General features: G+C 41.9%; 1 protein-coding gene across 2 annotated transcripts in view; it reads left to right on the forward strand.

The window, feature by feature from the left end:
• Nucleotides 1–24,496, forward strand: part of ADAMTS17 (ADAM metallopeptidase with thrombospondin type 1 motif 17) — a 187,474-nt gene that overhangs the window by 100,598 nt on the left and 62,380 nt on the right. For both annotated transcript variants that reach the window (XM_074601294.1, XM_074601293.1), the window contains exons 11-14: nt 9,234–9,335; nt 11,029–11,174; nt 16,329–16,495; nt 19,195–19,322. In XM_074601294.1, coding sequence (XP_074457395.1) covers nt 9,234–9,335; nt 11,029–11,174; nt 16,329–16,495; nt 19,195–19,322 — 543 coding nt within the window. The remainder of the gene's footprint in view (nt 1–9,233; nt 9,336–11,028; nt 11,175–16,328; nt 16,496–19,194; nt 19,323–24,496) is intronic.

A 24,496-nucleotide genomic window follows, 5' to 3' on the forward strand; every position in this document is an offset into this window, starting at 1 on the left:
TTTTAGAAGTAAAGGTAACAATTTACTTAATTGCCATACTAGATTTTATAGCTTTCCTAATGTAGGTTGTTAAAATTCAGACTATTTTCACGTTGCCTGTTTCACATGAAACTGAAGTGTCCTATTTCACTGCTGCTGTATGTTGCAAAAAGACCTTTTTCTCTTTATTTTCAGTGGAAATACTTTTTGTTTGAGAGAGAGAAAGAAAGAGAGAGAAGCAGAGTTCCTGCCTGGGCAGCACAGCCCAGTTTACAATTATTGGAATGCTTCAGAAATTTTTGTACGTGTTTCAGTTTGGAAGATGGTCAAAACACATTCTGGTGCAGTGGTTTAAAGAAAAATAAAAAGAGAGAGGGGAACCAGAATAAAATTATAAAAATACAATGTGGAAATTTAAGAATATAAAAATAATAAACTCTTAAAAATAATAGAGAGTGCCTCTTAAGAATCAAGCACTTGAACTTGGAAATCCTACATTTCTTATTGAGACACAAGGGGAGGGAGAAAGAATTAGTGTAGCCTTGTGATGTGGCATCTACAGCTGAAGTCTGAACTTAACAAAATTAGCCAAAATGCGATTGAGTATCAGCCTGAAAATAGTGTATAACAAGCTTGAAGGGCATTCAGACCTCTCCCATTGGCCTTCTGGGAACTTCCCATCTGCAAAACACTTCAAGAGAAAACTCCCATAATCTTCACAACCACATCTGAACAGTGTGTGTACGTATCTATATTTATTTTACTGTCCCTTCCTTCTCTTTTCCCACAGCCAAGAAACACAATCTGTGATTTCATTCTTTAAATTTCCATTTTTTTTTTAATGGACAGCACTGCCTGTTGTTTAAAAGATCAATACTTTCCTTATTCTGCAATCAGGTGTTACGGCTCAAGGAGTTCACTGGAAGTTACTGAGTGAACGTTACTCTCACTGAAGACAATACGAGATCGATGTTGCAAAGTGCAAGGTCAGAATTTCAGGCTCTAAGTTGGAAACACGATATTAGGTGGAAGTGATCAGGTTGATTATGAAACTTGCCTGAAGCTCTTGCCCTTCCTTCATCATGGTCAGATATTTTCTCCTCAGCTAGATGATAGCATAATACTGTGAACTCATAAGCCTTTTCTTGGTGGGGGTACCTGTAGTGTGAACCTCAGAGCAGCACTTAACACACGGCGTGTGCAATCCCATGCTAATATGGCTGCTCTGGTTGTGACATAGTTGATTAGCTGCAGCTCTTTTAAGCATACTGTGGGAGAAATCAGTAATAAGTCAAAGTACAAAATTTCTAACGTCTAATTCAAAGGAGCGACTCTGTTCAAGTGCCTTGTACCACATCTCTACTTCTTCCAGGTTTGACCATGTCAAGATAATTCCGTGATTTCTTCAACTGATGTAACATGTACAGTGGAATTCTCTCATTTAAGATGCTGAAAACTGGGCTCAGCAAAACTGATGAGCACATACAGCGAGAAAGAATTCTGTGTTGGTAGGAAGGTGGATAAAGCCTGTCTTTTTCTACTTGAATTTCTGTGTCTATGAATCATAGACCCACAGGAGCTAGTTTCGTAAATGCCCTAAAGGCACTGAAAAGATTAGCATAGGCTGCTTTGCCACAAAATTACTTTGTGGTCTCATTAATACTATCTTTCCAATCTCTTTCTTGTGACTATTACTTTAATTCCAGGTATATAAAAAAAAATTAAACAGAACTGGTGCTTTGCAAAGAAATATTTCAGACAGTGGAGAAGGCATTTGTTTGCCTTGAGAGCACCGGAAATTGCTAAAACCAGAGACAGTGATTTTGTGTTTCATTTTTTGCTTCCCAATGTACAGTAGAAAAAAGTATTTCTATTCACTTGTGCCTTTTCTGGCAGTATGGGAGTCTGCCACTGCTCTTCTGGCAGGATCCGTTCTGGTTTATTGAGCTTCTTGTGACCAGCTTCATTACTAGCCCTTCATATTTGCATTTCTGTGCAGTGTCCCTGCCATTGCTGCTTTTGTCAGTTTTTCTTTCATCCCGACGCATGCTCAGGATCTTCAATCATGGCCTAAACTTTCAAATGAAATAATGGGTTTGAAGGTGTCCATTTTTTAGCATCTGATTTCGAGTCTCAGGGAAGCTGCGTGATTTTCCAGAAGCCCTGAGCTTCTACCAGCTTCGAAAGGTTGCTCTCCTTGAAGTGTTTCCAGTCAGGCATCTCAGTCCACTCTTCACTTCTTAAAATACTGGTTTCTTGTATCTGCCCCAGATTGGAACAATTTCCAGATACTGCGTTGCACATTTCTGGTATAAAAGTAATTAATTCCAATTTAACTTCCTCACAGGAAAGGGGTGAAGAGCTTGCAGTCGGCCAAACCCTTCTCAAAAGAAGAATTTTTATGTTTCTCTGTCTCTTACCATCTATCCTGCAGAGCCATTCATAGAGCCCTAGGAGCAGTTTTACTCTGAGAGATGATGGCACACTTGGCAAAAGATCCCTGCTGCATCCTCTCTAGAGAGGTCAGGGCTCATCTTCCTGTCTCTAAGTGTGTTGTGGGCAGCTCTTGAATAGCCTGGTTTTCCTTTTGCTAACATTGTCAAAACATGAGCGCTCTGGATTTTGCCAGTCCTTCGGCTTTCGTCTGCTGTTAGAAAGGCTATTTGACTGAAGATTATAACCAGTTAATTTATTTCAGACCGTAGACATCCAGATCTGTCTGTGGTGAGCCGTGTGTCATGGTAAGTTAGTGTTCTGGAAGCTGACAGAGATTTTGCCTTTCTCCCTGAAAGACAAAGGGGAAACATTCTTATGTTTTAACTGTAGATCACAAAAGCTCTTGGCGTCACTCCATATATAAAAGGGTACATTTCCTGTGGGATCCTTGTGTTGGTAGTTGGAGTGGTGCAAATCAAGCCATCTTGCTCAGAGAACCAAACCCAGCGTGACACACTTCATGTTTGTTAGGTTCAGTTTGTTTTGTTTTCTCTGATACAGAACATTAACAAATCTCGGAAATGACTATGTTGAATTTTTTGTACTGTTCTCCAAGGAAAAGAGTAGCACCGGAAAGCAGTTAATTCTCAAGGACCATTTCCTTAAGAGTTCTTTAACTGTCAAGGGCCATTTCCTCAAGAGTTAAAACAATCTTGTTGCTTTTATACACTTGTGTCTGATGTTGGTGACTTTCCACCCACACAAGTTTTGATGAAGAGGTCGTTCATTGAACTAATAAAGTGAAAAAACTAATATAAAGGGGAATGAACTCTAAATTCGTTTGTTGGCTCCAAGAAGGCAGGTTAGTGGTCCATCCAAAAAGCATAATGTGCACGTATGTTTCTGCATGTTCTGAAGAAACAAGGTGATCACCAGGTAGTGAAAATAGGGAAATGTTTTTAAGAAAGCTTTTCTACTTGGATCTAAGAAGATTATATGATTTGGGTTTTGTAATACAGTCTGAGATACTTTCTGTCCAACAGTAAAGAGATCCATTCTACATTGTCATTAATGAATAAAATTACACATTATGAATTTGTGGGATTGTTGCCCAGTTTTGTTAAAATGAGAAGTTAGTGGATATTGACCATTGCCTGAATATTCTAGGATAGCCCTTGTGATTCTTTATCAAGCCTTCCCTTGACTTTTGGATCCGGTCTGTCATTTGGACAGATGGACAGATACTTCCACTACTGGACCTACCACTTGTTCCTTGGAATATCAGCTCTAGAGAAAGGTCAGCAGCTGGCCACTGCTACGTGTATCCAAGCTTCACAGTTATCTCGTCTGGGGCAGCACATGGCTCCTTTTCAAAAATGCCTTCCAATTTTACAGGATTCTGATTTTGAGCACTTTTCATCTAGTTTTCGACAGCAAGAAGCTCCATCTAATAGCAGTGGCAAACTTGTGATCCATTCAAGACTGTCAGTTATGTACCCAAAATTGAAGGCAGTGACAGTGTAGAAATTGGAGTCGTTTTTTCTCACCTTGTTGTGTAAAGAATTCCTCCTCAGAAGCATGCTATGAGGCTTCACGAACATTTACGTAGTGTTTTGAACAGGAAAGCGTGTGTAAATTGTGTGTTTATTGTACTTAAGCGGTGTTAATGAGGATTATGTTTATAAGCACGTTTTCTCTCACGGTTAGCTATATGCCAAGCCAAAACCTTGGCAAAAGAAAAGAGATCTGATACTTCATTGAAAGCCAGCCTATTTATAAGCATGCCTGCGTGTTATGTGGTGTCTTGCTCCTCTTCCTTAAGGATATTTACTCTTTCTGAGTCCTTCTTGATGATCCCCTCATTTTGACAGCAAAATTGGTTTCACGGTGGCTTAATTCTGCTGCTAGAAATAAGAGGTTCCTCTTTCCAGTGGGCAATAGGCAGCAAGAACAAATGAATTCTCAGGAGAAATAAGTGTTTGTTTTTCTGGATGAATCCAAGGTGTAGGGAGAGAACTAGCTTCTGTAGAGTTATTCCCTGATGGGAAGAACATCTTTATTCATTGTATTCTCTTTGTGCTTTGGAGATTTGGAAGCTCCATCCTATAGGTAATAATCTGAGCCTTTGAGACGGGGGAGTATTGGGAGCCCTTTCTTTTCACTGAGCCCATATGAGGTCACTGGGCAGAATCACGCTGATTTTAGTAACCGTGGTGATGCAATAGGTAGCCCAGAAACTAGCAGACTCTAGACTTACTGCCTGTGGGCAAAGAGCTGGCTGAATTAAGTCTGGCTTCTTCTCATTTCCAGCTGCAGCCCTGAGTTAAAGAAACTAAAACAGATTACTTCCCTAGAGCCGCGTGTGAGTGGTCGTAGTGGTTCACACGCTGCGAGTTTGTGCTGGCACACGGGTGGGATGGAGTTACACGTAAGGTAAACACCGTCTTCAGAAACAGTATGTGTTGTGACAAAATATGAAAAGCTGTGAAAGGTGGGAAGGCCCACAGCCAGACATGTTCCTGGGAGTATCCCAGGAGTTGTTTCTGGTTTTACCCTGAAGTTTAGCCAGAGCAGGCAGCGTGAGCCCGTGGCTGTGACACTGAGCAGAGGACTCCAGAGCTCTGAGCAGCATTTCTGCCTGTTTCCCAGCAGACTTTCAGCAAGACATTTAATCCCTTTCTGTTCCTCATCTTCCCTCCTGTAACAGAGGGATAAAGCCTCCTTTATCTCCAGGCTCCCAGGATTCTGTTTAGATTGCAAGTTCTTTGAGGAAGAGAAAACACCTGGCACAGTAAGGCCCCGTTCTCAAATAGATGCCATTGTAATACCTGTAATCAGAAGCCGAGCAGATATCTCTTAGCTTGAGAGTTTCCGGACTGTGACCTCTCTCGGGACTGGTTTCTAACAGATGTGCAGACAAGTTTTCCTGTCTTCCAGGAGTCTTTGGGAGTCTAAAATTTCCACCTTTATAAAATTTCCAGGTTTATTTCAGTTTTTAAATTTTACTTTCTGTCTGTTTAAATTCCTTAAGGTTTCGGTTGAACAAGCATTTCAATTAAAAAAAAAATAATTTTTTATTTAAACATTACTTTCCAAAAACCATCTCACTTTTTTTTATTTTATTTTGCTCTTGGAAACATTTCAAGCTGGGAGCTGATCCAAAGATGACCTTTCCCCACAGACAATTTCAACAAATCGGTATTTCTCCGGTGAAAAATATCTATCATTGGAAAATCCTAACTGGCACTTTTTGACTGCTGCAGGGAAGACTTTGCAGGCAGAGACCTGCCTTCTAAAAGCTGGTTGCTGAATTTACCATTAGCAGTAATACGGCTCTTTTGATGGCTTCTTCTGTATCAGTGCAAGCTCTGAACTGCCACTCATATACAAGCAACTTCCTTTCAAGTCCTGCCATTTCTCACTTTGATATTTCCCCACAAAGCTGCCTGTTTAACTATTAAAAAGTCGGTCACTGCAACTGGTTAGCTATAGGACTGTTTAATAGGGATTTTTGTTTGGGTTTCTGTTGTAGCTGAGGAGGATATATGATCTCTTTTGAAATGAGCTATTAACATGATAAAACGTCTTGGGAACATACAATACTAAAGCTGATGGTTTAATCTTTGCTGGGGTATCTGAATGCTGTATTAAATACAGGGGACTGCACTAACGAGTGTTTGAGCTTTGTAGTGGTATGGCACTAGAACACAGAGCTCAAGCGCAGTTACCAGATTTTTCTGTAACTGTTTCCTGAAATATGCTTTGCATTTAGTGTTCGGAATCAAACACAGGGATACTATAAAAATCCTATGTTTTCCATACCTCAAAGATGGGAAATTTCAAAAAGGTTGGTGTTGCTAAGAGAGATTTTTCCTCATTTATCCGTACATGTGTGTGCGTGTGTGTATACATGTATATATACTCACAAACATATATACACATGTGTATGTGAATATTTGCGCCTGCTGTATCCGTAGCTGGGCTCAGTTCTGTAGTTCTGCTGGTGCAGACACCCCTGTTTGAGGTTATCTGTGCCCATTGCTTCCCCCAGGCCATGGCTCTTACCTGGGCACGCTAGCTGGGTTTATCGCCTTCCACCTTCTTCTGAGCTATGGAGGAATCCTGGTTGGCAACCAAAATTTTACAAAAAGTTGCTTCATTTTTACAATTTTCTGTTTCCACACACCACCACCCCCCCTTCTTCCTCCCAGTTTTACATCAAAGATGGGAATTTAACCCTGACTAATTTAGGTGCAACTTACAATCAAGGGACTTGAAGCTGAAGCTTAACAAATACTGGCCTTGCAAAATGTACAGATATGTAGCAATGGTGCTCATGTGTGTCTAAAACAACGTCTTTAGGGATGTAGTGAATTCCATTACATCTTCAGCCAGGATGTTCTTTCTGGCAGAAGGCAGAGGCTTTCCTTTTGGAACCATGAGGCAAAATTTCTCTCTGGGTCATTCAAGAGATCAGGCTGAAAGTTTCTCATCAGATTCTGCTCTGAAGCTTTGTGGTTATGTGTAAGAGAGGGGCTGAAGCCTAGAAAAGTGAAAATACATGCTATCTCCACCCTTCATCTCTGAAGCCTCCCTTCGTTTTATGATCAGTATTCCCCAGCCACAGTTTGAAAGGAGGCACTGCTGGTAGTGCTTTCACAACATCACTGTCCACAATCATCAAGGGAGAAGAGACAGTCCAGATTGTCAATTAATTCCTGACCTTGGCTTAACAGTAACAACATTTATAAGTCATGAATAAAATTATTTGTAATGGCAAAGAAACTGTTAGAGTTTAGTAAGTCTATCATGTTCATAGACTGCATTTAATTGTGGCGTGTAGCTGCATGTAGCATGTCCTGCCACTGTGGCTAGAACCTCCTATGATACCTTCCACTTAGGTCCGTGACGTGCTCTTTAACATAGCTTAACTGGTTTTGAATCCTTTTTAATCATTCCTATGTGTAGGCTTAACATAAAAAATCCTCACCTTTAGATCCCAGTGAGTTAAACCAAATACAGGGGTGCTGTAGCTGTACAGCTAGGAAAAAAGGAGAAAAGCTTTTTCAGTTTAAGTGGTTTATTGCCTAGATTAGCGTTCTTTCTGTGACACTTGTGGACGGTTAGTTGATTTACTTTTTGATTTTAGTCCTCTCCAGGGAAGGCAGGGTTTTGAGAATCTGGGAGCTGCAGTGTGAACAATTGATTTCTCAGTAAGCCCTGAAATCTCTGGCTTGTCGATTCTTCTGCCTCAGTATACCTATCTGTACAACAGGAGGTGATGTCCTTATGGCTAATTACTGCTTAAGTGCTTTCAGAGCCGTGGGTGAACCACTAATTAGTCACAGTCATTTAGTCAAAATTACCAAAGTCTGGTATTTTCCCATATGCTCTATTAGTTTGGGGAAAATGTCTTGAAAATGCGTTGATTTAGGCTTCCCTGGTGTATTTTGTTTGTTTGTTTGACGATGACTTTCTGTGTTGTGGTTGAAAAAGATGTTGCTGAATTGTGTTGTCTGCTTCTAGTTTTTGTGAATGTTCTTTTGGTTTAAATAGTGCAAAATCCTCTTTCCAGAAAGAAATGTCAAAATAAAACAGGATGCAGATACTGCTGCGATAACTATTTTGTTTCGGTATGTTCTACATCATCACTCTTGGTATTGGGATTTATCTCGTCTGCACCCTCTGCTGTACAGATCTGATTTATGTAGACATACCAACATGCATGTACACAAAACACACAAGCACCCACAGTCTCTTACATTACATTGTGAAAGAACCATAAGGTTGAAGTGTGTTGACTCAACTATTTAATGAGGTGCAATAAATCTTGACAAGACCAGCTGGCACTAGAGTCAGGCTTCTCATCTTTTTACCATTACATAGAAATGTGAACAATAGTGGAAAGAAATGTAGCTCTTCTTTTTCTTTTTTTTTTTTTTTTTTGGTACTCGATTCTGTAGCACTGTATTGAAATCATCCACTTTCATGGAATGCAAAGCACGGTGGATTCTGTGGAAAATGTTAATGATGTAAAAGCCCCTTTTCCTGGTTCTTTTTCTCAAATTCTGAAAATGTTATTGATCTGACAGATCACGCAAGTGTGGTCAGCATTAATATCCCTGCAACACACACTGGCTGAGCAGAGCAGCAATGTTGAGTAGTGATACCCAGAATGTGTTTCAAGTCTGGTAGCGAGATGTGCTGTACCTCGTGCTGCTCTTAACCTCACATCTCACTTTTCACCTTCCCTAGCACATTGGTCTCTAGCAGTTACTTCTCACCACCAAATCTTTATTACCTTTGCCCCTGCCTGTCACCAAGCTCCTCCTCTGCTCCATGGCACGCCATGAAATCCTTTCCTCTTTCTCATTCTGCCTTCAGGTCGTCTTCTCCCAAGGGGCATTGCTGGCTGATTATAGCTACCACCAAGTCCAGCAGGGCTGACCTGAGTATTACTTGAATATCTTTTTAAAAAATACAAATAATTAAGCAGCTCGGACACCTAAGCATGTGGCATGGTTCCAAAGCATCTTTTTTAATGGGCCAGATTTATTGTTGTGAAAAGAAATCTGTTTAAATAATGCACTTCTTGTTTTGGGTGGGTTTTGTTCCTGACAGTGGCATCTATCAGTCTCTTTTCTGTTTCTAGCCCCACAACTTAATGCCAATCTATCCTTAAAGAATAATTGCTCCCAAACCAACTAGATCCTTCTGGATTCACTTGAGAAAGACTGCCTGGGCTTTGCTGTGTATCCCGTAATGATAGCTGACATCTCCAAAAGTAATAACTGCACCTCATTGCTTTGTGATTACAGCATTTGATGTGTGCTGGGCTCTGGTGCTTGGTGGAAGGAGATACATCGTGTAAAACAAAGTTGGACCCCCCTCTGGATGGCACTGAATGTGGCGCAGACAAGGTAATCACAATGCTCCGTAGCAATCACTTTGTTTTTTCCAGCATTGTCTGTGGAATAATGTTTCCAAGATGTTCAGTATTTACCATAAACCCATATTTTATACTGATTCTGTTACAGAAACTGCACAATTAACAGCTGGATTGGGTTAAGTCTTTCTGATTTTATGTTACGTGTATTTCGGTAGCCTCTGGAGACCTCAGTAGTCAAGTTCTTGTGGTCTAGGCATTCTACAAACACTGCAGGAAAACCCTGTGCTTCACTCTTAAGTGCACAGGCCGAGTACCCCGTGAGTCATGTTAGGTGCTCACTCCTGTCACTTCTGTTCAATGCTGCCAGTGGTCGTTCATAAGTGAGGTTTTTTTCCGGGTAAGCTGAGGCAGTAGTCATCTTGGCTATATTTGAAGTAGAAAGTGTGGAGAGCATTTAGGCTGACATTTGGGAAATGGAGAAAGATGGGGAAAGGAAAAGAGGCTACTTCTAAAAGTAGCTCAAAATGTGTTGAGCTCAAATTCAGTGATGGTGAGTTATTTTTGAAGTATCATTTGCGGTACTGTATCTATATACTCAGATGACTAAGGCATATCTGGGCTTTCCAGAATCCAGGTTGATGTAGAAAATTGTTATGAGAAACGCAAAATAAACTCTCAGATTGGTGGATCCTCCCTCCCATGAAAATCACCATTCCAGTAACTGGCTTCAATGCTAGTGGGATTTCCTGTGGGTGGGAGTTACCGAGGCGGAGCTGCTGCCTCCCAGCTCACCTGCTGTGCTAACAGAAGGTGTCTTTAGTGAACACATTTGACCTCTGAGATGGGCTGTGATAGGTGGTATGTGGTTCATAAATGTATGTATGTGGGTGATTCTCCCAGTGTGGCTGATAACTTGCCAGGCTGCAAAGGAACCTGATTGGTTTGGTAACTGCCAGCCCCCGACTTACTGGGTTTGGATTCTAATATTTTTTGATTGTTGTACCATTGGGGAGGTACGAAAGAGTAAAATTAAAAAGTTCGTTGCTAAAATCAAAGATTAGAGGCCTTTTCTTTGCTTGCAGATAAACAATGACAAGAAAAGCTGGGTCATGGAAAGCATGACGAGGAAACTGAGACAAAAGATTTTTAGATAAATGTTTTTCTAACTACAGGAGTCCTGGTGATTCTTCCGTGAGACTGCTTAGCAGTGCTCACTGTGTCGTGTACTGGACAGAGCAGAACAGGCCAAGTTTGCTGCTTGGTCAGGAGCCAGCGCAACCTAATAGAATCAAAGGTTGTTTGGGGCTTTAGCCAAGTTAGGTCCAAAATACCTCAATTATTTTGTACATACTGGGAATACTGCTGATGAAGACATTGCTTTGGGGTATAATTTCTTGGACTCGGTTTCTGTGAAGAGTGTGGCTTTAAGTCTTAGCGCTTAGATAATTATCTGCTTTATAACGCATGGGGCTCAATTCTGTGATTATTTTTTTTAATGACAGAACTCCCTTCAGGGCTTCGTCGAAGGTGACACTTAAATTTCTGTGTTTCACCTTCTCCCTTTCTCGTCTTCCCACCTCCATCTCACTGAAGCCTTGAATCTCTACAGACTTGAACATGGGCTTGTTGTAATGTCTCAGACATCCATTTAAGTCCACCTGTGCAGGAATGTTCGCAAGAATCAGGGCTTCTTTCCAGCCTGTGCTAACACAGTTGCATTTCAGTGGTGCCGAGCTGGGGAGTGCGTCAGTAAAACTCCTATCCCTGAGCATGTCGATGGAGATTGGAGCATGTGGAGTCAGTGGAGCATGTGCAGCCGGACGTGTGGCACAGGAGTGCGATTCAGACAGCGGAAATGCGACAATCCCCCGTAAGTCTTCACATCATGCTGATTTCTCTTTGCATATAGCACTTAGATGATCCTTGCTGCAAGAGTGCAGGGAAGAAATGGGCAGCAGAGCTGTGCAGAGGACAAAAGAGATTTCTTGTTCACAAGCAGCAAGGACCAGGTCAAAATCCTGGAGTGACTCAGTAACTTCTGTGGAAGTGGCTCGAAGTGTTACCATTGGAAGTGGCCCATTGCAATTATTCAAACATAGATACAGAAAATGGCAGAAAAAATGGTGCTTTTTCCTCTCCAACATTGCAGTGGATGAGGAGGGGTTGATCTGGATCTACAGACCAAACTCAGCCAATATGTCTTAGAGCTCAGTTTTGCAGGGTGTGCTGGCTCTGGGCTTGGGAAGTGATAGAGTGGCTAACAGTGGTCATAGTGTCATATAGCTGTGTTGGTAAAGCACCTTGAGATATTCTGTACATCAGGGAGTGCTCCATACGGAAAGGAAGTTTTCCCACACACAGATGCAGTGGGTGCTGTTTAGCTCCTGCACAGTGACTACAAATAAGCCTGTGCTCTCTGCTTGGGCTTGGATTTTTTTTCTGATTCAGGAAGAAATGCAAGTGATGTTATCTCCCATGTGCCATCCTTCATCCTCAGGTCAATTGAGGCACATCTGGAAGCCTTTTCTTCTTATGGGAGGCCTGAACAGGTTTCCACGGTGGTCATTTAACTGACCACCCCTGTTTGTCTGCATTATAACTTCTGAGATGAATGAGGGTGCTCATGATCTTGAGAGCAGCCCTCCAAGTTGTGTATCTCTAGCTTTATTCATATTTTAAGGTCTTCTCCACAGACAAAGCACAGGTAACTTTTCTTTTTAAATAGGGGCTGAAATTCTGGCTAGCAACATAGTCACTTTAAAGACATGCCTAGATGATGGATAGGCACACCCTGGCTGCTGCTGAGCTGTATTCATGTGAAAGGGATATTTTTGTTTGTTTGTCTCCTTAAATAACGCTGAACTGCAATTGCATGTCTATAATGTCCAGGTTTGATTTTTACCAGCTCATATTCCTGAACAAGGGACTGAACTGGTTTCTTTGCTGCCAGCCACAAAACGTCTCTTTAACCACAGTGCTGACCAAACCTAAATCCATTCATCATCGTTCCTTAAATTACAGGAAATGCTCCCTCCAAGATTGCACACTGATTTTAAAATTCTCTTGCTCATATACATTCTTGGCTGGGGATACACACGTGATCTTCTTTTGCTTCAAATTCCTGGCGTCAGCCCACTTCTTCTGCAGCTGGTTTATTCACTGTCCAAAAATATTGGCTAAGGGATTTATCTCTTATTTTATATATATTTGGTCTTGGGATTATTATTTTTTTTTAACTGGAATCTCTGCTCCTGCCAGCTGACTTTTGAGCCTATGGGACTATTAGTATTTTTAAACCAGTTGCTTCACCGTTTGATTTGGTTTTTCCTCTCTGTGATTTCTGGGAGTATTTGCATGCATTGCCTACAAATGGTTGTAAGGCAGCGTGTCATGAGCCAGTTTGCACATGCAGACGTTTGAGTTGTACGGCCTTGTGTTCTTGTCTAGGCTGTGGACTATTGTCGTACAGTGGGATTGAAGAGAAAACCACTGGCTTAAACAGAGCATCAGAATGAGATCTTCACTCCTTTTCCAGTCCCCTCTTGTCATGTAAAAGGGTCATGGTAGTATAAATGGGCTTTGATTTCTTCAGTTCCATTAGTGGGTGGATTCTCTTGGCACAAATACAGTGGAAGATGGCCATGAGGTTGTCTACCAGGAGATCTTGCACAGTCACTTTTTCAGGCATGTGTCAGGGTGGGCTTGAATGATACTGTTTATTGGAAATCAAAGACAGTGCTAGAGCCCGTATTATACAGGGCTTGAGACCTGGGATTACAGGGATCTTTCCTTTCAGATTCTCTTGCAGAATCTGATAGAGATGAAGCCCAGGCTCTTGGCCTCAGCGTTTGGAGAGGTGGAAGTGATGAAGCCACAAACACGAAGTGAAGCAGGAAAAGAAAGGCATATGAACAAGCTCTACGTAACTGTGTGAGACTGGAGAGAGTGACTGTCATTTTTCTTCATCTTACATGATGAAAACCCCCAGTATCCTGTTGAAACATGCCAAGAGGTCTGTAATACTGAAATGCTGTTACAGAGGTCCGTTAAGTAAAAGATTACTGTCGGTAATTCTGCATTCCCTACCCAAACAGTAAGAGCAGAACATAATCAGCATGGCAGAGCAATGTCTTGTCCGTTTCTCCGACTGCCTGCCCATGTCTGTTTATCTGCTTGTTTTTGAACCCATTGAATAGACGCTCTATATTCTACTAGTGTTTTACTAGAGTTAGTCTAGTAGAAAGCAGCAACATACTACCAAATAAAGTATGATGCTGTCAGACAGAGGGGAGCTGAGGTGGGAATGTCTTGTTGAGTGTATTGTTTTGTGTTGAAATACTGGGAATAGAAACATCCCCCAGATCTGTAGGATGCTCTATCGTTTTGTGGCTGCTGAGATGAGCACATCCAACTCCTTGATTTTGGGAGACACTACATCAGCTGGAGGCAGTTCATTTTGCTCCTTAATTAGAAAGGGAAGACAGGTCAGACTGCTGAAGAGCCTGGAGAGAGCCTGCACACAGAGGAGTGCAAGTCAAAAGGCACTATGTTCCTGTAACTCCCACTGACTGGGAGTGGTGGGTGCTCAGGAAGTCTGTCTCCTAATGGATTTGGCTATTACTTTCTTATTGCCAGTGACCATTATGACCAACAGTGAGAGCTTCTTGCTTCCAGTCTGCATTGGCAAACATAGAAAGTTCCTCACAAGTTAACAACATCTTAAGATTAAAGGCAAGGCAACAGCTGATGAAGACAGCAAATAGCAGTCCTGCTGTGGCTCCTGTTTCATGGCCATCATCTTGATACCCTGCTCTTGAGAGAGTGTTCTGTTACTCTTTGGGTATTCTGACTGATTTCTTTTTTGTTTTGTTCTTTTCCTGTGCATGTACACACAAATATGTAGAGAGTCACTTGCGTTCAATGGCTACATCTCTTACTGTAGCCAGAGAGATGGTGCTGACACCAAAGTTCGTGTATTTGAGTGCAGGATTCACGTGGGAAGAAGCTTGCATTGTGCTTCTAGTCATCTGGACTGAGTGTCTGTCTCATCCAGTCTACGGCAGCAGACACAATCCTCCCAGAAGATTTCTGGATCAGTCTCAGCACATCTGCTGCCTTGCACGTGTCCGTGGCAGAAAAGAGGTGTTAGCAGTGCAAGCAAGCAGGCGTTTGTTCAGGCTGTTTTTCTGGTGACTCTCTGTGATGTTACAGTGTCATTGGAGACCAGCATTTCCATTTAAGAAAAAACAAAACACTTTTTCTGGGATTTATGGAGCTACTGTAAAAATTTGATCTAGGCTGAAATTTGGCATAAAGCTCTTCTTTGCAGAATCAAATGTTTCTGTTGCACCAAATGCTGAATTCATCAAGTCCAGCACAGCTAAGAAATCAAAGACCCAGTCCTATAGCCAGCATGTAAATGAACAGGGCAACTCTTCCTAGGACCACTGACACAACTAAATGATATACAATGAGGGCCTTGGTTTCTAATTAGCTGAGTGATACAACTTGATGTTCATTGCTCTTCTGGGAGGGAGGGGGAAAGAAGCTTTTGGAATGAAATGCCATACTGCTAAAAACTGGAATTTGGCTGGAGGTCCTTTTTGTGGCCATCTGTTAAAGAAAAGCAAGAACGTATCCGTCTTTGCTGATTACAGCTGTGGAGATAGGTACGTGACAAATTCAGAAGAGTATCAGTAAGTAGCTAAAGAAATTATCTGTTAGGATGGCTAAGTCTTTTGCTTACTTGGGTTTTTTGTTATTAGTGGTTTGGTTTGGTTTGCAAAGAAAATATAGGCTATTGTTCAGAGTTTGAGTTTTCGTTCTTCTCTGGGGAATCATAAATAAGAATAAATAGATTTTGCAGGTGCTTAATCCTGATGTTGGATTAGTGGCCTTTCCTGCACGTTTAAAAACCAAATGTGTAAAATGGCACGGTTTTCGTGGATGGAGATTATCTGCTGCACTGATTTGTTTCTGGACACCCTACTTACGGTACAGGTTATAGCTACTTCTGTGTTATTTTAGTTTCAAATTGCTGAAAACAGAACCTTAGAGGACATACGCTGAAGAGGTGTTTGCTGTGTCCCCGTTATTGAGAGTGTTTGAGGCAGGGGGCAAAGCGAATGGTGGGAAAAGAACGGTGAAACATTCCGTGTTGCCTGCCTCTCTCTTGGGTATTTGGTGTGATCCTGGGCACAGCGGTGTCACCATGGTGCCTCTAGGTTCCCCATTAAGAATATAAATACTTAACTTTGATATCTCTGATGGAACTACAAATTATCTTCTGAACTGCCTGACTGTGCAAAAGTAAATAATACTTAGACTTTAGGTGTCACGCTCAGTGCACCTTCCAAAGCCCAACCCTCACAAGTCAGCATCAGTTAAGAAACTTGTCCCATATCACAGGAAAGGTTAGTCAGAGCTCCGGCCTGATGTCAGGGCAGAGCCCAAAGTTTGGGAGTACCTTACTTCAAGTCCTGTCCTGAAACTGTTGGTGCACACAAACACACAGGCACACACACGCGCACTCCTCCCTTCTTTCGCAGTCATTTACCTGCTCCACCTGAAAATATGTTAGGACACGAATGAATTGCTGTTGAAGTCAATGAAGAAATTTAGGACAGCAGTGTAAAATTAGTCAAATCCCTTGGATCGTGACCAGAATACAAACAGTTAAACACTCTGTATCTTCTAAGAAGACTGCTTAGTGCCCACAGGTGAGTAGCATTACCTCTTACCTGAGGTGTGCACTGTGTAGGCAGCCTCTATTTATTGATCTGTATATGGGATGCTACAAAGAACATGCTTCTGTAACAGACCATCTGTTATGATAAGCCAGTTATGGATCCACAATGGAGCTTGAATAGTTTTCTGTCAGGGACACTGACAGCAGGACTGGACCTCTAGCAAGGAACATTCCTACTATTTCCAGAGTTGCCTTGGGCAGGGAAACTTAGGTGAAGGTGTGCCTGTGAGTAGCTGTGCTGTTCCTGCTGACCCTGGTTTGTCTTTCCTGCAATAGCCCGGGACCAGGCGGGAAGAATTGCCGGGGAGCCAGCGTGGAGCACACTGTGTGTGAGAACTTACCCTGCCCTAAAGGGGTGCCAAGCTTCAGGGACCAACAGTGCCAGGCCCACGACAGATACACCAACAAGAAAAAAAGCCTCCTGACAGCTGTCATCATTGATGGTAAGTTTTTTCGTCTTCCTCTGTACGACCTTGCTGTTCTTTCATTGCGGCTTCTCAACCCGTCTTGATTTCATCCACAATACTCGCATGTGTTGGTGAGAAGGCTGCAATATGTTCCCTTAGCTACATCTGAAAGACTAATTACAATTAGTTGTTCTTGGTTCTGCCCTGCTCGTCTTTTAGCCTTCTTAACAGAAGATACAGAGCTGTCAGTTCTTCACTCACCTTTTTGTAGTACTTGGGGAGAGGTGCCTTAACTTGATTCCCAGTTTGAACAGGCAGGTATTTGGGAATGGGAGCTTGAACATTCAAATGTTCAAATTAATTTGGAACTGAAAAAAGAAGGGTTTCCTGGGACATTTTTGATGTGTGTCAATTTTGGGCATTTCGGCATGATTGCCTTACTTACATTCCTTTAATGCTTCCTGTGCTGGATTTTGCTGTTCAGCTTCTATTCCAGCAGATGCTGGGGGGATATGAAAAAGGATTGTAATAATGTCCTTTCTTGTCCTGGTTTGAGGTAGAACAGAACCAATTTTCTTTTCAGTAATTTTACTGAATTTCTGCAGAAACAAACATCCTTTGCGGCATTCTGCTGAAAAACAGACAAGGCTGGTTTCATTTGGTTATCTTAATGACAGGCCTGAACAGAGGAGGGTGGTATTGGAAGTGATACTAGAAGACCAGACATTTGATAAGCCCTTTTGTGTGCTAGCAATGACAAGTTAGGTCTGACACCGGGACAAGCATACGGACAGCATTCTACTTCTCATAGCAGAGCCTCCAAGAGCACAATTCCTTAAGATGCCCCAGGAGACAGTCTGGGTTTGCTTTTTATTCCTCTCTGCTCCCCTCCCCAGATAGTTTTGCTGGGTGAATGCACAATGCGGAGCTACTTTCCTGACGAGCTTCAGTCACAGAAAACTCTCCCAGTTTTTTCCAGAGGTGTTTCACTCCTTTCTCCATTTACAGTCAGAAACTACGGGTTGCTGAGAGTCCTGTAAATAGGAGAGGGGAAAAAACGGATGATTCAGTGATCTTCTCTGATCAGTGCTGCCAGAATTAAGTAGCATATTGCAGTGGGAAGTTCATTCAGCCACAGAAAGGGAATATGCCAATTTTTGGCCACCTGAAGACTCAATGAGATATTGCTACGAGATAATACATACAAGAAAACAACATTGTTCTCACTGTCTACCAAAGCCTCGCTTACCTGAGCCATGTTACCCCAGTTTCCATGAATGCAAATTAGAAACCTCTCCTGGCCTGTAGCAGATCTTGCTACGAGAGGCTGTCCAGAGGCGGTCAGGCTACCGGTTTCCTGCACAAGCTGCTCTTTCAACAGCTTTCCCAGCTCCTCTGTTCACTCTGCAAGTGAAATCAAAATCCAGCCTCTGTGAATTTGCTTTGCATCAGACACAAGGCAGGGAGTTTGAACATCCACAGGATATGCCTGTAGATCCTCTGTCAAGCAAGACAGATGGACAGAGGGCAGCTCGGTTTCCCATCTCAGTGTCATTGTTTATTGAAGCGTGTTAGAGCACCTATGCAATGTTCTCCAGTACCTTTTTTCAGCATATCAAAGCGCCACACTCAGAAGCATTTAAATAGATACAGATCTAAACAAACCTGGAGCTAATCTCCACTGTACTTGAACTCTACTTACATGTTTTAGTGAAGTGGGAGCTAACTGCAGGTTTTTGATTGCATTGGAAACTTAGAAAAGGCCTATGCCACTTAGCCTTATGTATTGGCAAACCTCCTCTCTTATGTCTGAGGAGTGGAAGTACTTGACTGTGCAGAACAAAACATGTTTCCATTTGAATGTCTATAGGTTCTTCCCTGGATGAAGTCTGTGAGTAGCGGAGTCAGCTTAAAAGGAAAAACATTGTATTGCCTAAATATCTGTTACTTAAATGTATGGCAAATGCAGTCAGTAAACCTTGAGATCTGTTGTATGCTGCCAGCTAATAATACAAATGTTTGAAAAAGCTTTTTAACTCAATTCCTTCTCTAGCTAAACACAATGGTAGCTTTTCCAAAGCCAGGTGTAATATGTAATATAACAATTGCTATTAGCATGGATGAAAAATGCAACTTTTCTCTACTGATGTATTTCGAATTAATTTGGGGGTTCTTTCTGTCGATATTCTAGCTGCATAGTTTGCTGACAGAAATGTTTGTAGGGCCACAAATATCAGTTCAAGGAAATAGTAGGTAGTATGTATGCAAGAATGCTTTAAATTTATGTATATAACTGTTCTTACGGGCACACTGATGTAAGAAAGTCAGTCCATCAAGAGTAGAAATGGACTGGAGAACTTGTTCTTCCTAAATCACTGGCTGCAGCCTGAATTTTGTCTGAGACACTCACACAGTGACTTAGTCATTCATATCAGGCTGCTGAATGTTCCCTGTAACAAGCATGTTCCGTTCGCAAACAGATACATAGAAATGCACTGACTAAATGGTTTTCTGTGTCTTAAAAGACCAGACTCATCAATGTAACTATTTGAATATTGATATTTTAAAGTGGGGAAATGACAGGCCTAAATTGAAAGGCTCATGTTTCTTCAAAGATGAGAATATCAACAGGTATCTTTCCAAATCCATTCATGTAGAGACTGCATCACCTTTGCCTTGAAAACTCTTGTTTGTGCTGTTCCTAAAGGCAGTTGCTTTGGTATTTCTCTTTCCAGATAAGCCCTGTGAGCTCTTCTGCTCTCCACTGGGGAAGGATTCCCCTGTGCTGGTGACAGACAGAGTCCTCGATGGTACTCCATGTGGGCCTTACGAGACCGACCTCTGTGTACATGGCAAGTGCCAGGTGGAGTAACTTTCTTTTGTTTTATTTCTAGTGTTACGTGTAGTCTGGGGCAGCTGTGTATATCCTAGAAGAACAGGCGTCCACGTGGGTGGCTGGGGGGCTGTCTCAGAGGTGAGAGGGCAACCCTATTTTATAAGACCCATTGCAAGAGCCCCACAGCCCCGTGTCTTGGTCTGAGAATTATGATAAATGCCCGAGGTACGAGCTTCTTACTGAACAGCTGGTAATGTTCAATGATCACATTTGCTTGTGTGTAGTCATCAAATGGCTTGGGTGGGAAGGGACTTCTGTTGAGGGGAGCAGATGGGAGTGGAGATCTGGCTTGCTTAACTGCTCCATTTTGGCTATTAGAGTAATCACTGAAAAACCACTGATGCTGCAAACTGGATTATAAATTGTCACCACCCTGTTACAAGTGTTACATCGCCAGCATCATGATGCTTTTCAGGTCTACCTGATTCCTGTCTAAAAATATTGAGGAAGCTTTTTAATACCAGTTGCTCCTTGGCTCCTGCAGCGGTATGAGCCAGTAGCTTCCCTTGTGTGATTTTTATCAACTGTATTACTAGATAATGCCAAGGTGAGTTAGTGTAGGGACCCATCAAAACTGTTTGAAAGGCCTTTTCCCTTACAGTAAGAAAAAGGTTCCCTTCCTCCCACAAACTAGGTTTTAAAACTCCACGCAATGGAAAATACAAGTTTAAAGGAGCAGATCCTGCAGCCCAGAGCACAGCCCAAGGCAGTTTTCTTTTGCTTCTCATGTGCATTGTTTTGCTTGGGTCACATAAAGAGCAAACCAGAGAGAATGCAGGGTGGGCTTCCCTCTGCTCTCCCACAAGGGGAAAATCAGTGTCCCCTTATTAGTCCCTGGATGGGCTGGACAAACCCTGAACATGCTTGTTCCCTTCTGTGTCTGGTCAGACAAGTCAAGAATGGAAATGAAGAGGACTCTGTTCAAGAGCCTTCGGATTTGGTCCCTTTTCCTGGAGTGAAAGTGGGATGGACTATAATGGTTACAGTGATAATTGTTTCTGTCTAGCCAAATTACACATAGAACCAAAATCAGGTGTGGGAGATCTTTGTAATACAGCTCTTCAGGGTTTGCTGGGCAGTGAGACAGTTTGTAACGCAGCACATCGAATGCCTAGGGAGGCCATCTGTTAGAGCTGGTATTTCAGATTCCTTGCAAAATTTAGTGGAGTTGTGTAGACCCATACTAACTGGAGATTTAGGGTTTGGACAAGCGAAAGGAGAAAATAGAATGTTTATTTAAAGATCATAAATTACAGGAAGTCATTTGTAATGGATGCTTCTAGCAATGTGTTGCAGTTGGAATCAAGTCATTTGTCATGGACACTATGACAGGGCAAACACTTCGTGGTTTGTCTCCTGATCACGTAGCATGTGTTCGAAGTTTGCTGCACACACATTAGTGATGTGAAAGACAGTTGAATTGGATACTGCAACCTTACCAGTGCTGGATTCTTCCTGGCTGATCTTCCTCTAAGTTTATCCTCATCCAGATTTGTATCCTATGCTAGGAATGCCTCTTTTCAGTATGCACCAGCCTGTTGTATCCACCAGAACAGCTTTCTAGAATCACCCTTGAAATCCACAAACTTCACTGGAGATATGCTGGTTTGCCCTGGGGGCACAAGGCATGCCAAATTTGGCATTATTTCTGATTTGTGTGAGCAGTGATTAAGAACTAGCAATTTTGAATGTTTTGAGGCTTCCAGGCAGGGAGATAGGTGAACACAATATTCACCTGGGTATATGAGAGGCTTTGGGGGCATAATGCAGCTTTACTAATAGCAATGCAACGAGATAAGTGAAAAATCTTTGCTCGGATTGAATTTTGCACTGCTGCAGGAGACACTGTTCCCTGCCAATTGCTGCTGAAGAGGCGTGTTTAATTCAGTCCTTCTAATTTATTCAAATGAAGAATCTGAATAGTGAGCTGCTGGGGAGCCAGCACAGGTTTGATTCTTTATGTGTTCTTTAATATACAAAGTGCTTGCATAGAGCCAGGTTCATGGTGCATCCCAAGTTACTTAATTTTTCTCTGTTTTCAGCTGTATCTGAAAAAACTACAAAATCCATTAATAACCTTTTATAGTAAGGCCAGCTGTGCACCTCCAGCTGTGTGCCATTGGCCATTACTCTGGGCCAGCCAGCTTTACTGCTCCAAACATTCAGATCAGCCACAAATGGTAAATCAGACATTATGGCAATGTACATTTTCTCCTTCCAGTGAGGAGCAGTAGCCAGCTCCCCTCCAAATGAAAACCTTTATGAGCACAGAGCTTTGGAGGTACGTCATGAAAAGCAAATTGCACTCTAAGTCGGGGGCAACTGCCTTTAACTGTGCAGAGAGGTGATGACAGCTGCAGAACATTCAGTCCATTTGCATCTGGCTGAGAGAAAATGCGAAATGATCAATTCAAGCCGAGCAGATTTGAAAGCCTTGTGAACTCATTTATAATACTCTTCTGCCTTATATGCAGTTTAGCGCTGAGAATTGCCATATGTGACTGTGTACCCCATTTGCCACAGATAGATACTTGTCTAACTAGCTGCCTATTAAACCAATTTAATCGGCATATTCATTTAATTACTCTTCTCCTCATTTCTTTACCCAGTGTAGACAAAGCCTGGCAACAAGCATTGCAGGGGGCCTGGAGAAAAGAATAAGTGCTGAAATCAAAGGGTGGTAATACTGTTATTTATTTTCTTGTGTAATTCTTCTACTTGAAGGCTCTCAAAGGCAGGAATGACACATTGACAGTGTAACAGACAAATTAGCAGTAACCATTGCCTGTGAACATCTAGTCCAGGAAACATAATAGCTCTTTTCCCTTCGGCAGTAGATGCTCCTAAATGAAACATGCATCCTTGTTGCATGATGAATGAATGTAGATGAACATGCCAAAGAAAAAACTGTTCTTGCAAGGAGAGGGGCGTTTTGAGAAGGTAGGCAGGAACAGATTCTCTGAAGCCTCAAAATATCCTAACTGCATTTGGGCACTGAGGGAGGAGAGTTTTCCTTCAGCTGTACTTTCTGAACTTACTACAGTTTCATTTTAAAGCCATGAGCTGAGATCCAGTCTAACCAGTGTGAATGAAATCTTTTGGTCTCAGCCTCACTATCCTTGAAACAAAATCATCTTAAGCAGCAGCATCCCTGTATTTATTATCTCTTACACCTGAAGGTAGCTGGCGTAAGTAAACTTGGTTAAACTTTGGTCATGCACAGAAGTACCAGAGAGCAAAGTCAGCTCTAAGTTTAGCATAGGAGTTCCTAAGTCACCTAGACTTTTTATAATCTTCCTTCTTGTCTGTAAAACAAATCATAAGGTTTTCATTCAATTTTGTCCTGTCCTTGTTTATTAGAGTTGGTTTTGAGGCTGAACATTTCATTTGTGATAGTGATAGAAGTTTGCCAGAATGAGGACAAAATAAAAGCTACGTAAGGGCTTCAATAGATGGTCTCAAAAATAGAAGAGCACCTTATAAAGCTAGGCCTTTAGAAGAAATATTGTGGAGTAACTACAAATGCACTTATCCTTACCATCTTCTGAGCAAACTAGATGCTTTGTTCAATGTGTGTGTAGGTCTTTGATCTTTTCTTCTTGAAATTCACATAGTCTTCTAGCAAGGAGAATTTCTTTTCTGCTGAGATTTTTCAGAGACAGAAAATCTGTGGCAGGTTGGAGAACAAGAGCAGTCTGATGCATCTGAGGAAGAGGAGGGTGAGTGCTCATCTAAGCTTTGCAGCCTCTCTTTCTTGTCTGCTTCCACAGTTAGCTTTCTCTAGCATGGACATTGTGGTCATGGTGAAGATGGGGTAGGGCAGTGCAACCTGCATCTCAGATTGCTTTTATCTTCTCATATTTCTCTTCAAGTGACAAATGGCTTTCAGAGAGAGGATTCCCTGAGGGTTTTGTTCTTCTTCAAGACTAGTCGGTGTATGTTTCATGAGTCAACGTTCATGGAAGCAGTGTGCTTTCTAACCTCGTACAGCTCTTCACTCTCTTTGTGCTGCCGATGTTAATAGAAAAGTGCTGGCAGAAGTAGAGCTAAAAAAGGTGTCAGATGTCACACAGCAGTGGTGTGGGGAGAAGACAAGCTGCTCAGCTGACTGTTATGACGCACATGACTTTGTGCTGGCTTTTCTCAAAGGAGGATTAGTCTGAGGCTCATGATAGCATGAGAACTTTCCAGTGGGGACTACAGATTGTACTTCAGCATGTAATCTAAGGTCTCTTTGAAAAGAGAGGCCTCCTGTATGGCGGAACTGAGCTAGAGATCAAGGGCAGTCTTTTGTGTTAAATCACAAGGCTGTGGTTTAACAATTTAAGAGGTGAAGATGTTTGGCTCTATCCACAGTTTCCTCATGATTGTTTTGTCGTGTCACAGCTACTTTTAACTTGCTGATGAATCCACAGTACATTCAATGATGACAAGACACACATTAGGCTGTCCTGGCAGAACAAAAATATTATAGAACGACTTTCTTCCAAAAGCGATTGTCATACAGTATAAAAGAGGAACACAAACTTGAAAACGGACATGTTTTCAAAAATAGTTTTGGCAAATTGGATAGGCAGAGTGTCAGGACGGGGCCACAAGTGGCAGAGGATAAATTGCAGTTGTCTACTGGACAACTTGCTGGCAAACAGTTTTCTATGCACTCAGTACCCACTTCTTGCATTTGATTGATGCATTCAGTTCTGGCTTTGCCTCCTCACTTGAGTATTTTCCATGTATTATTCATATTTCTGCATTACAAACCGTGGTACAAGATGTTCCAGACTGGGTGGCTTGTCCCCATACAGCAGCTTGGCTTAGCACTGTACTTTGATAGATGATATAGTATATGTGCACAAAATCCAGAAGGATTGTTTGAACTACAGAAACCTGTTGTATAATTACCTTTTTTTCAGTTTCTGGGTTTGTAGCAATGTCATCTGAGGCCTAAAAAGAGTATCAGGCTTTTGATGAGTAAGGTGCAGCGGCAAAAAACAACACACTGTTGATATCTTACTACCTTCTTGGTGTACTTTACAGTGGGATAGGAAAAAAAATCATGCTGTTTCCCCTGATTTTTCTTCTATGTTAACCCACAGAGAACATGTAATAGACAATTCATCGTGATATCTACATTGGAGGGG

Source organism: Larus michahellis, chromosome 9 (genome assembly GCF_964199755.1).
Source record: "Larus michahellis chromosome 9, bLarMic1.1, whole genome shotgun sequence".
In the NCBI taxonomy this organism is placed as follows: domain Eukaryota; kingdom Metazoa; phylum Chordata; class Aves; order Charadriiformes; family Laridae; genus Larus; species Larus michahellis.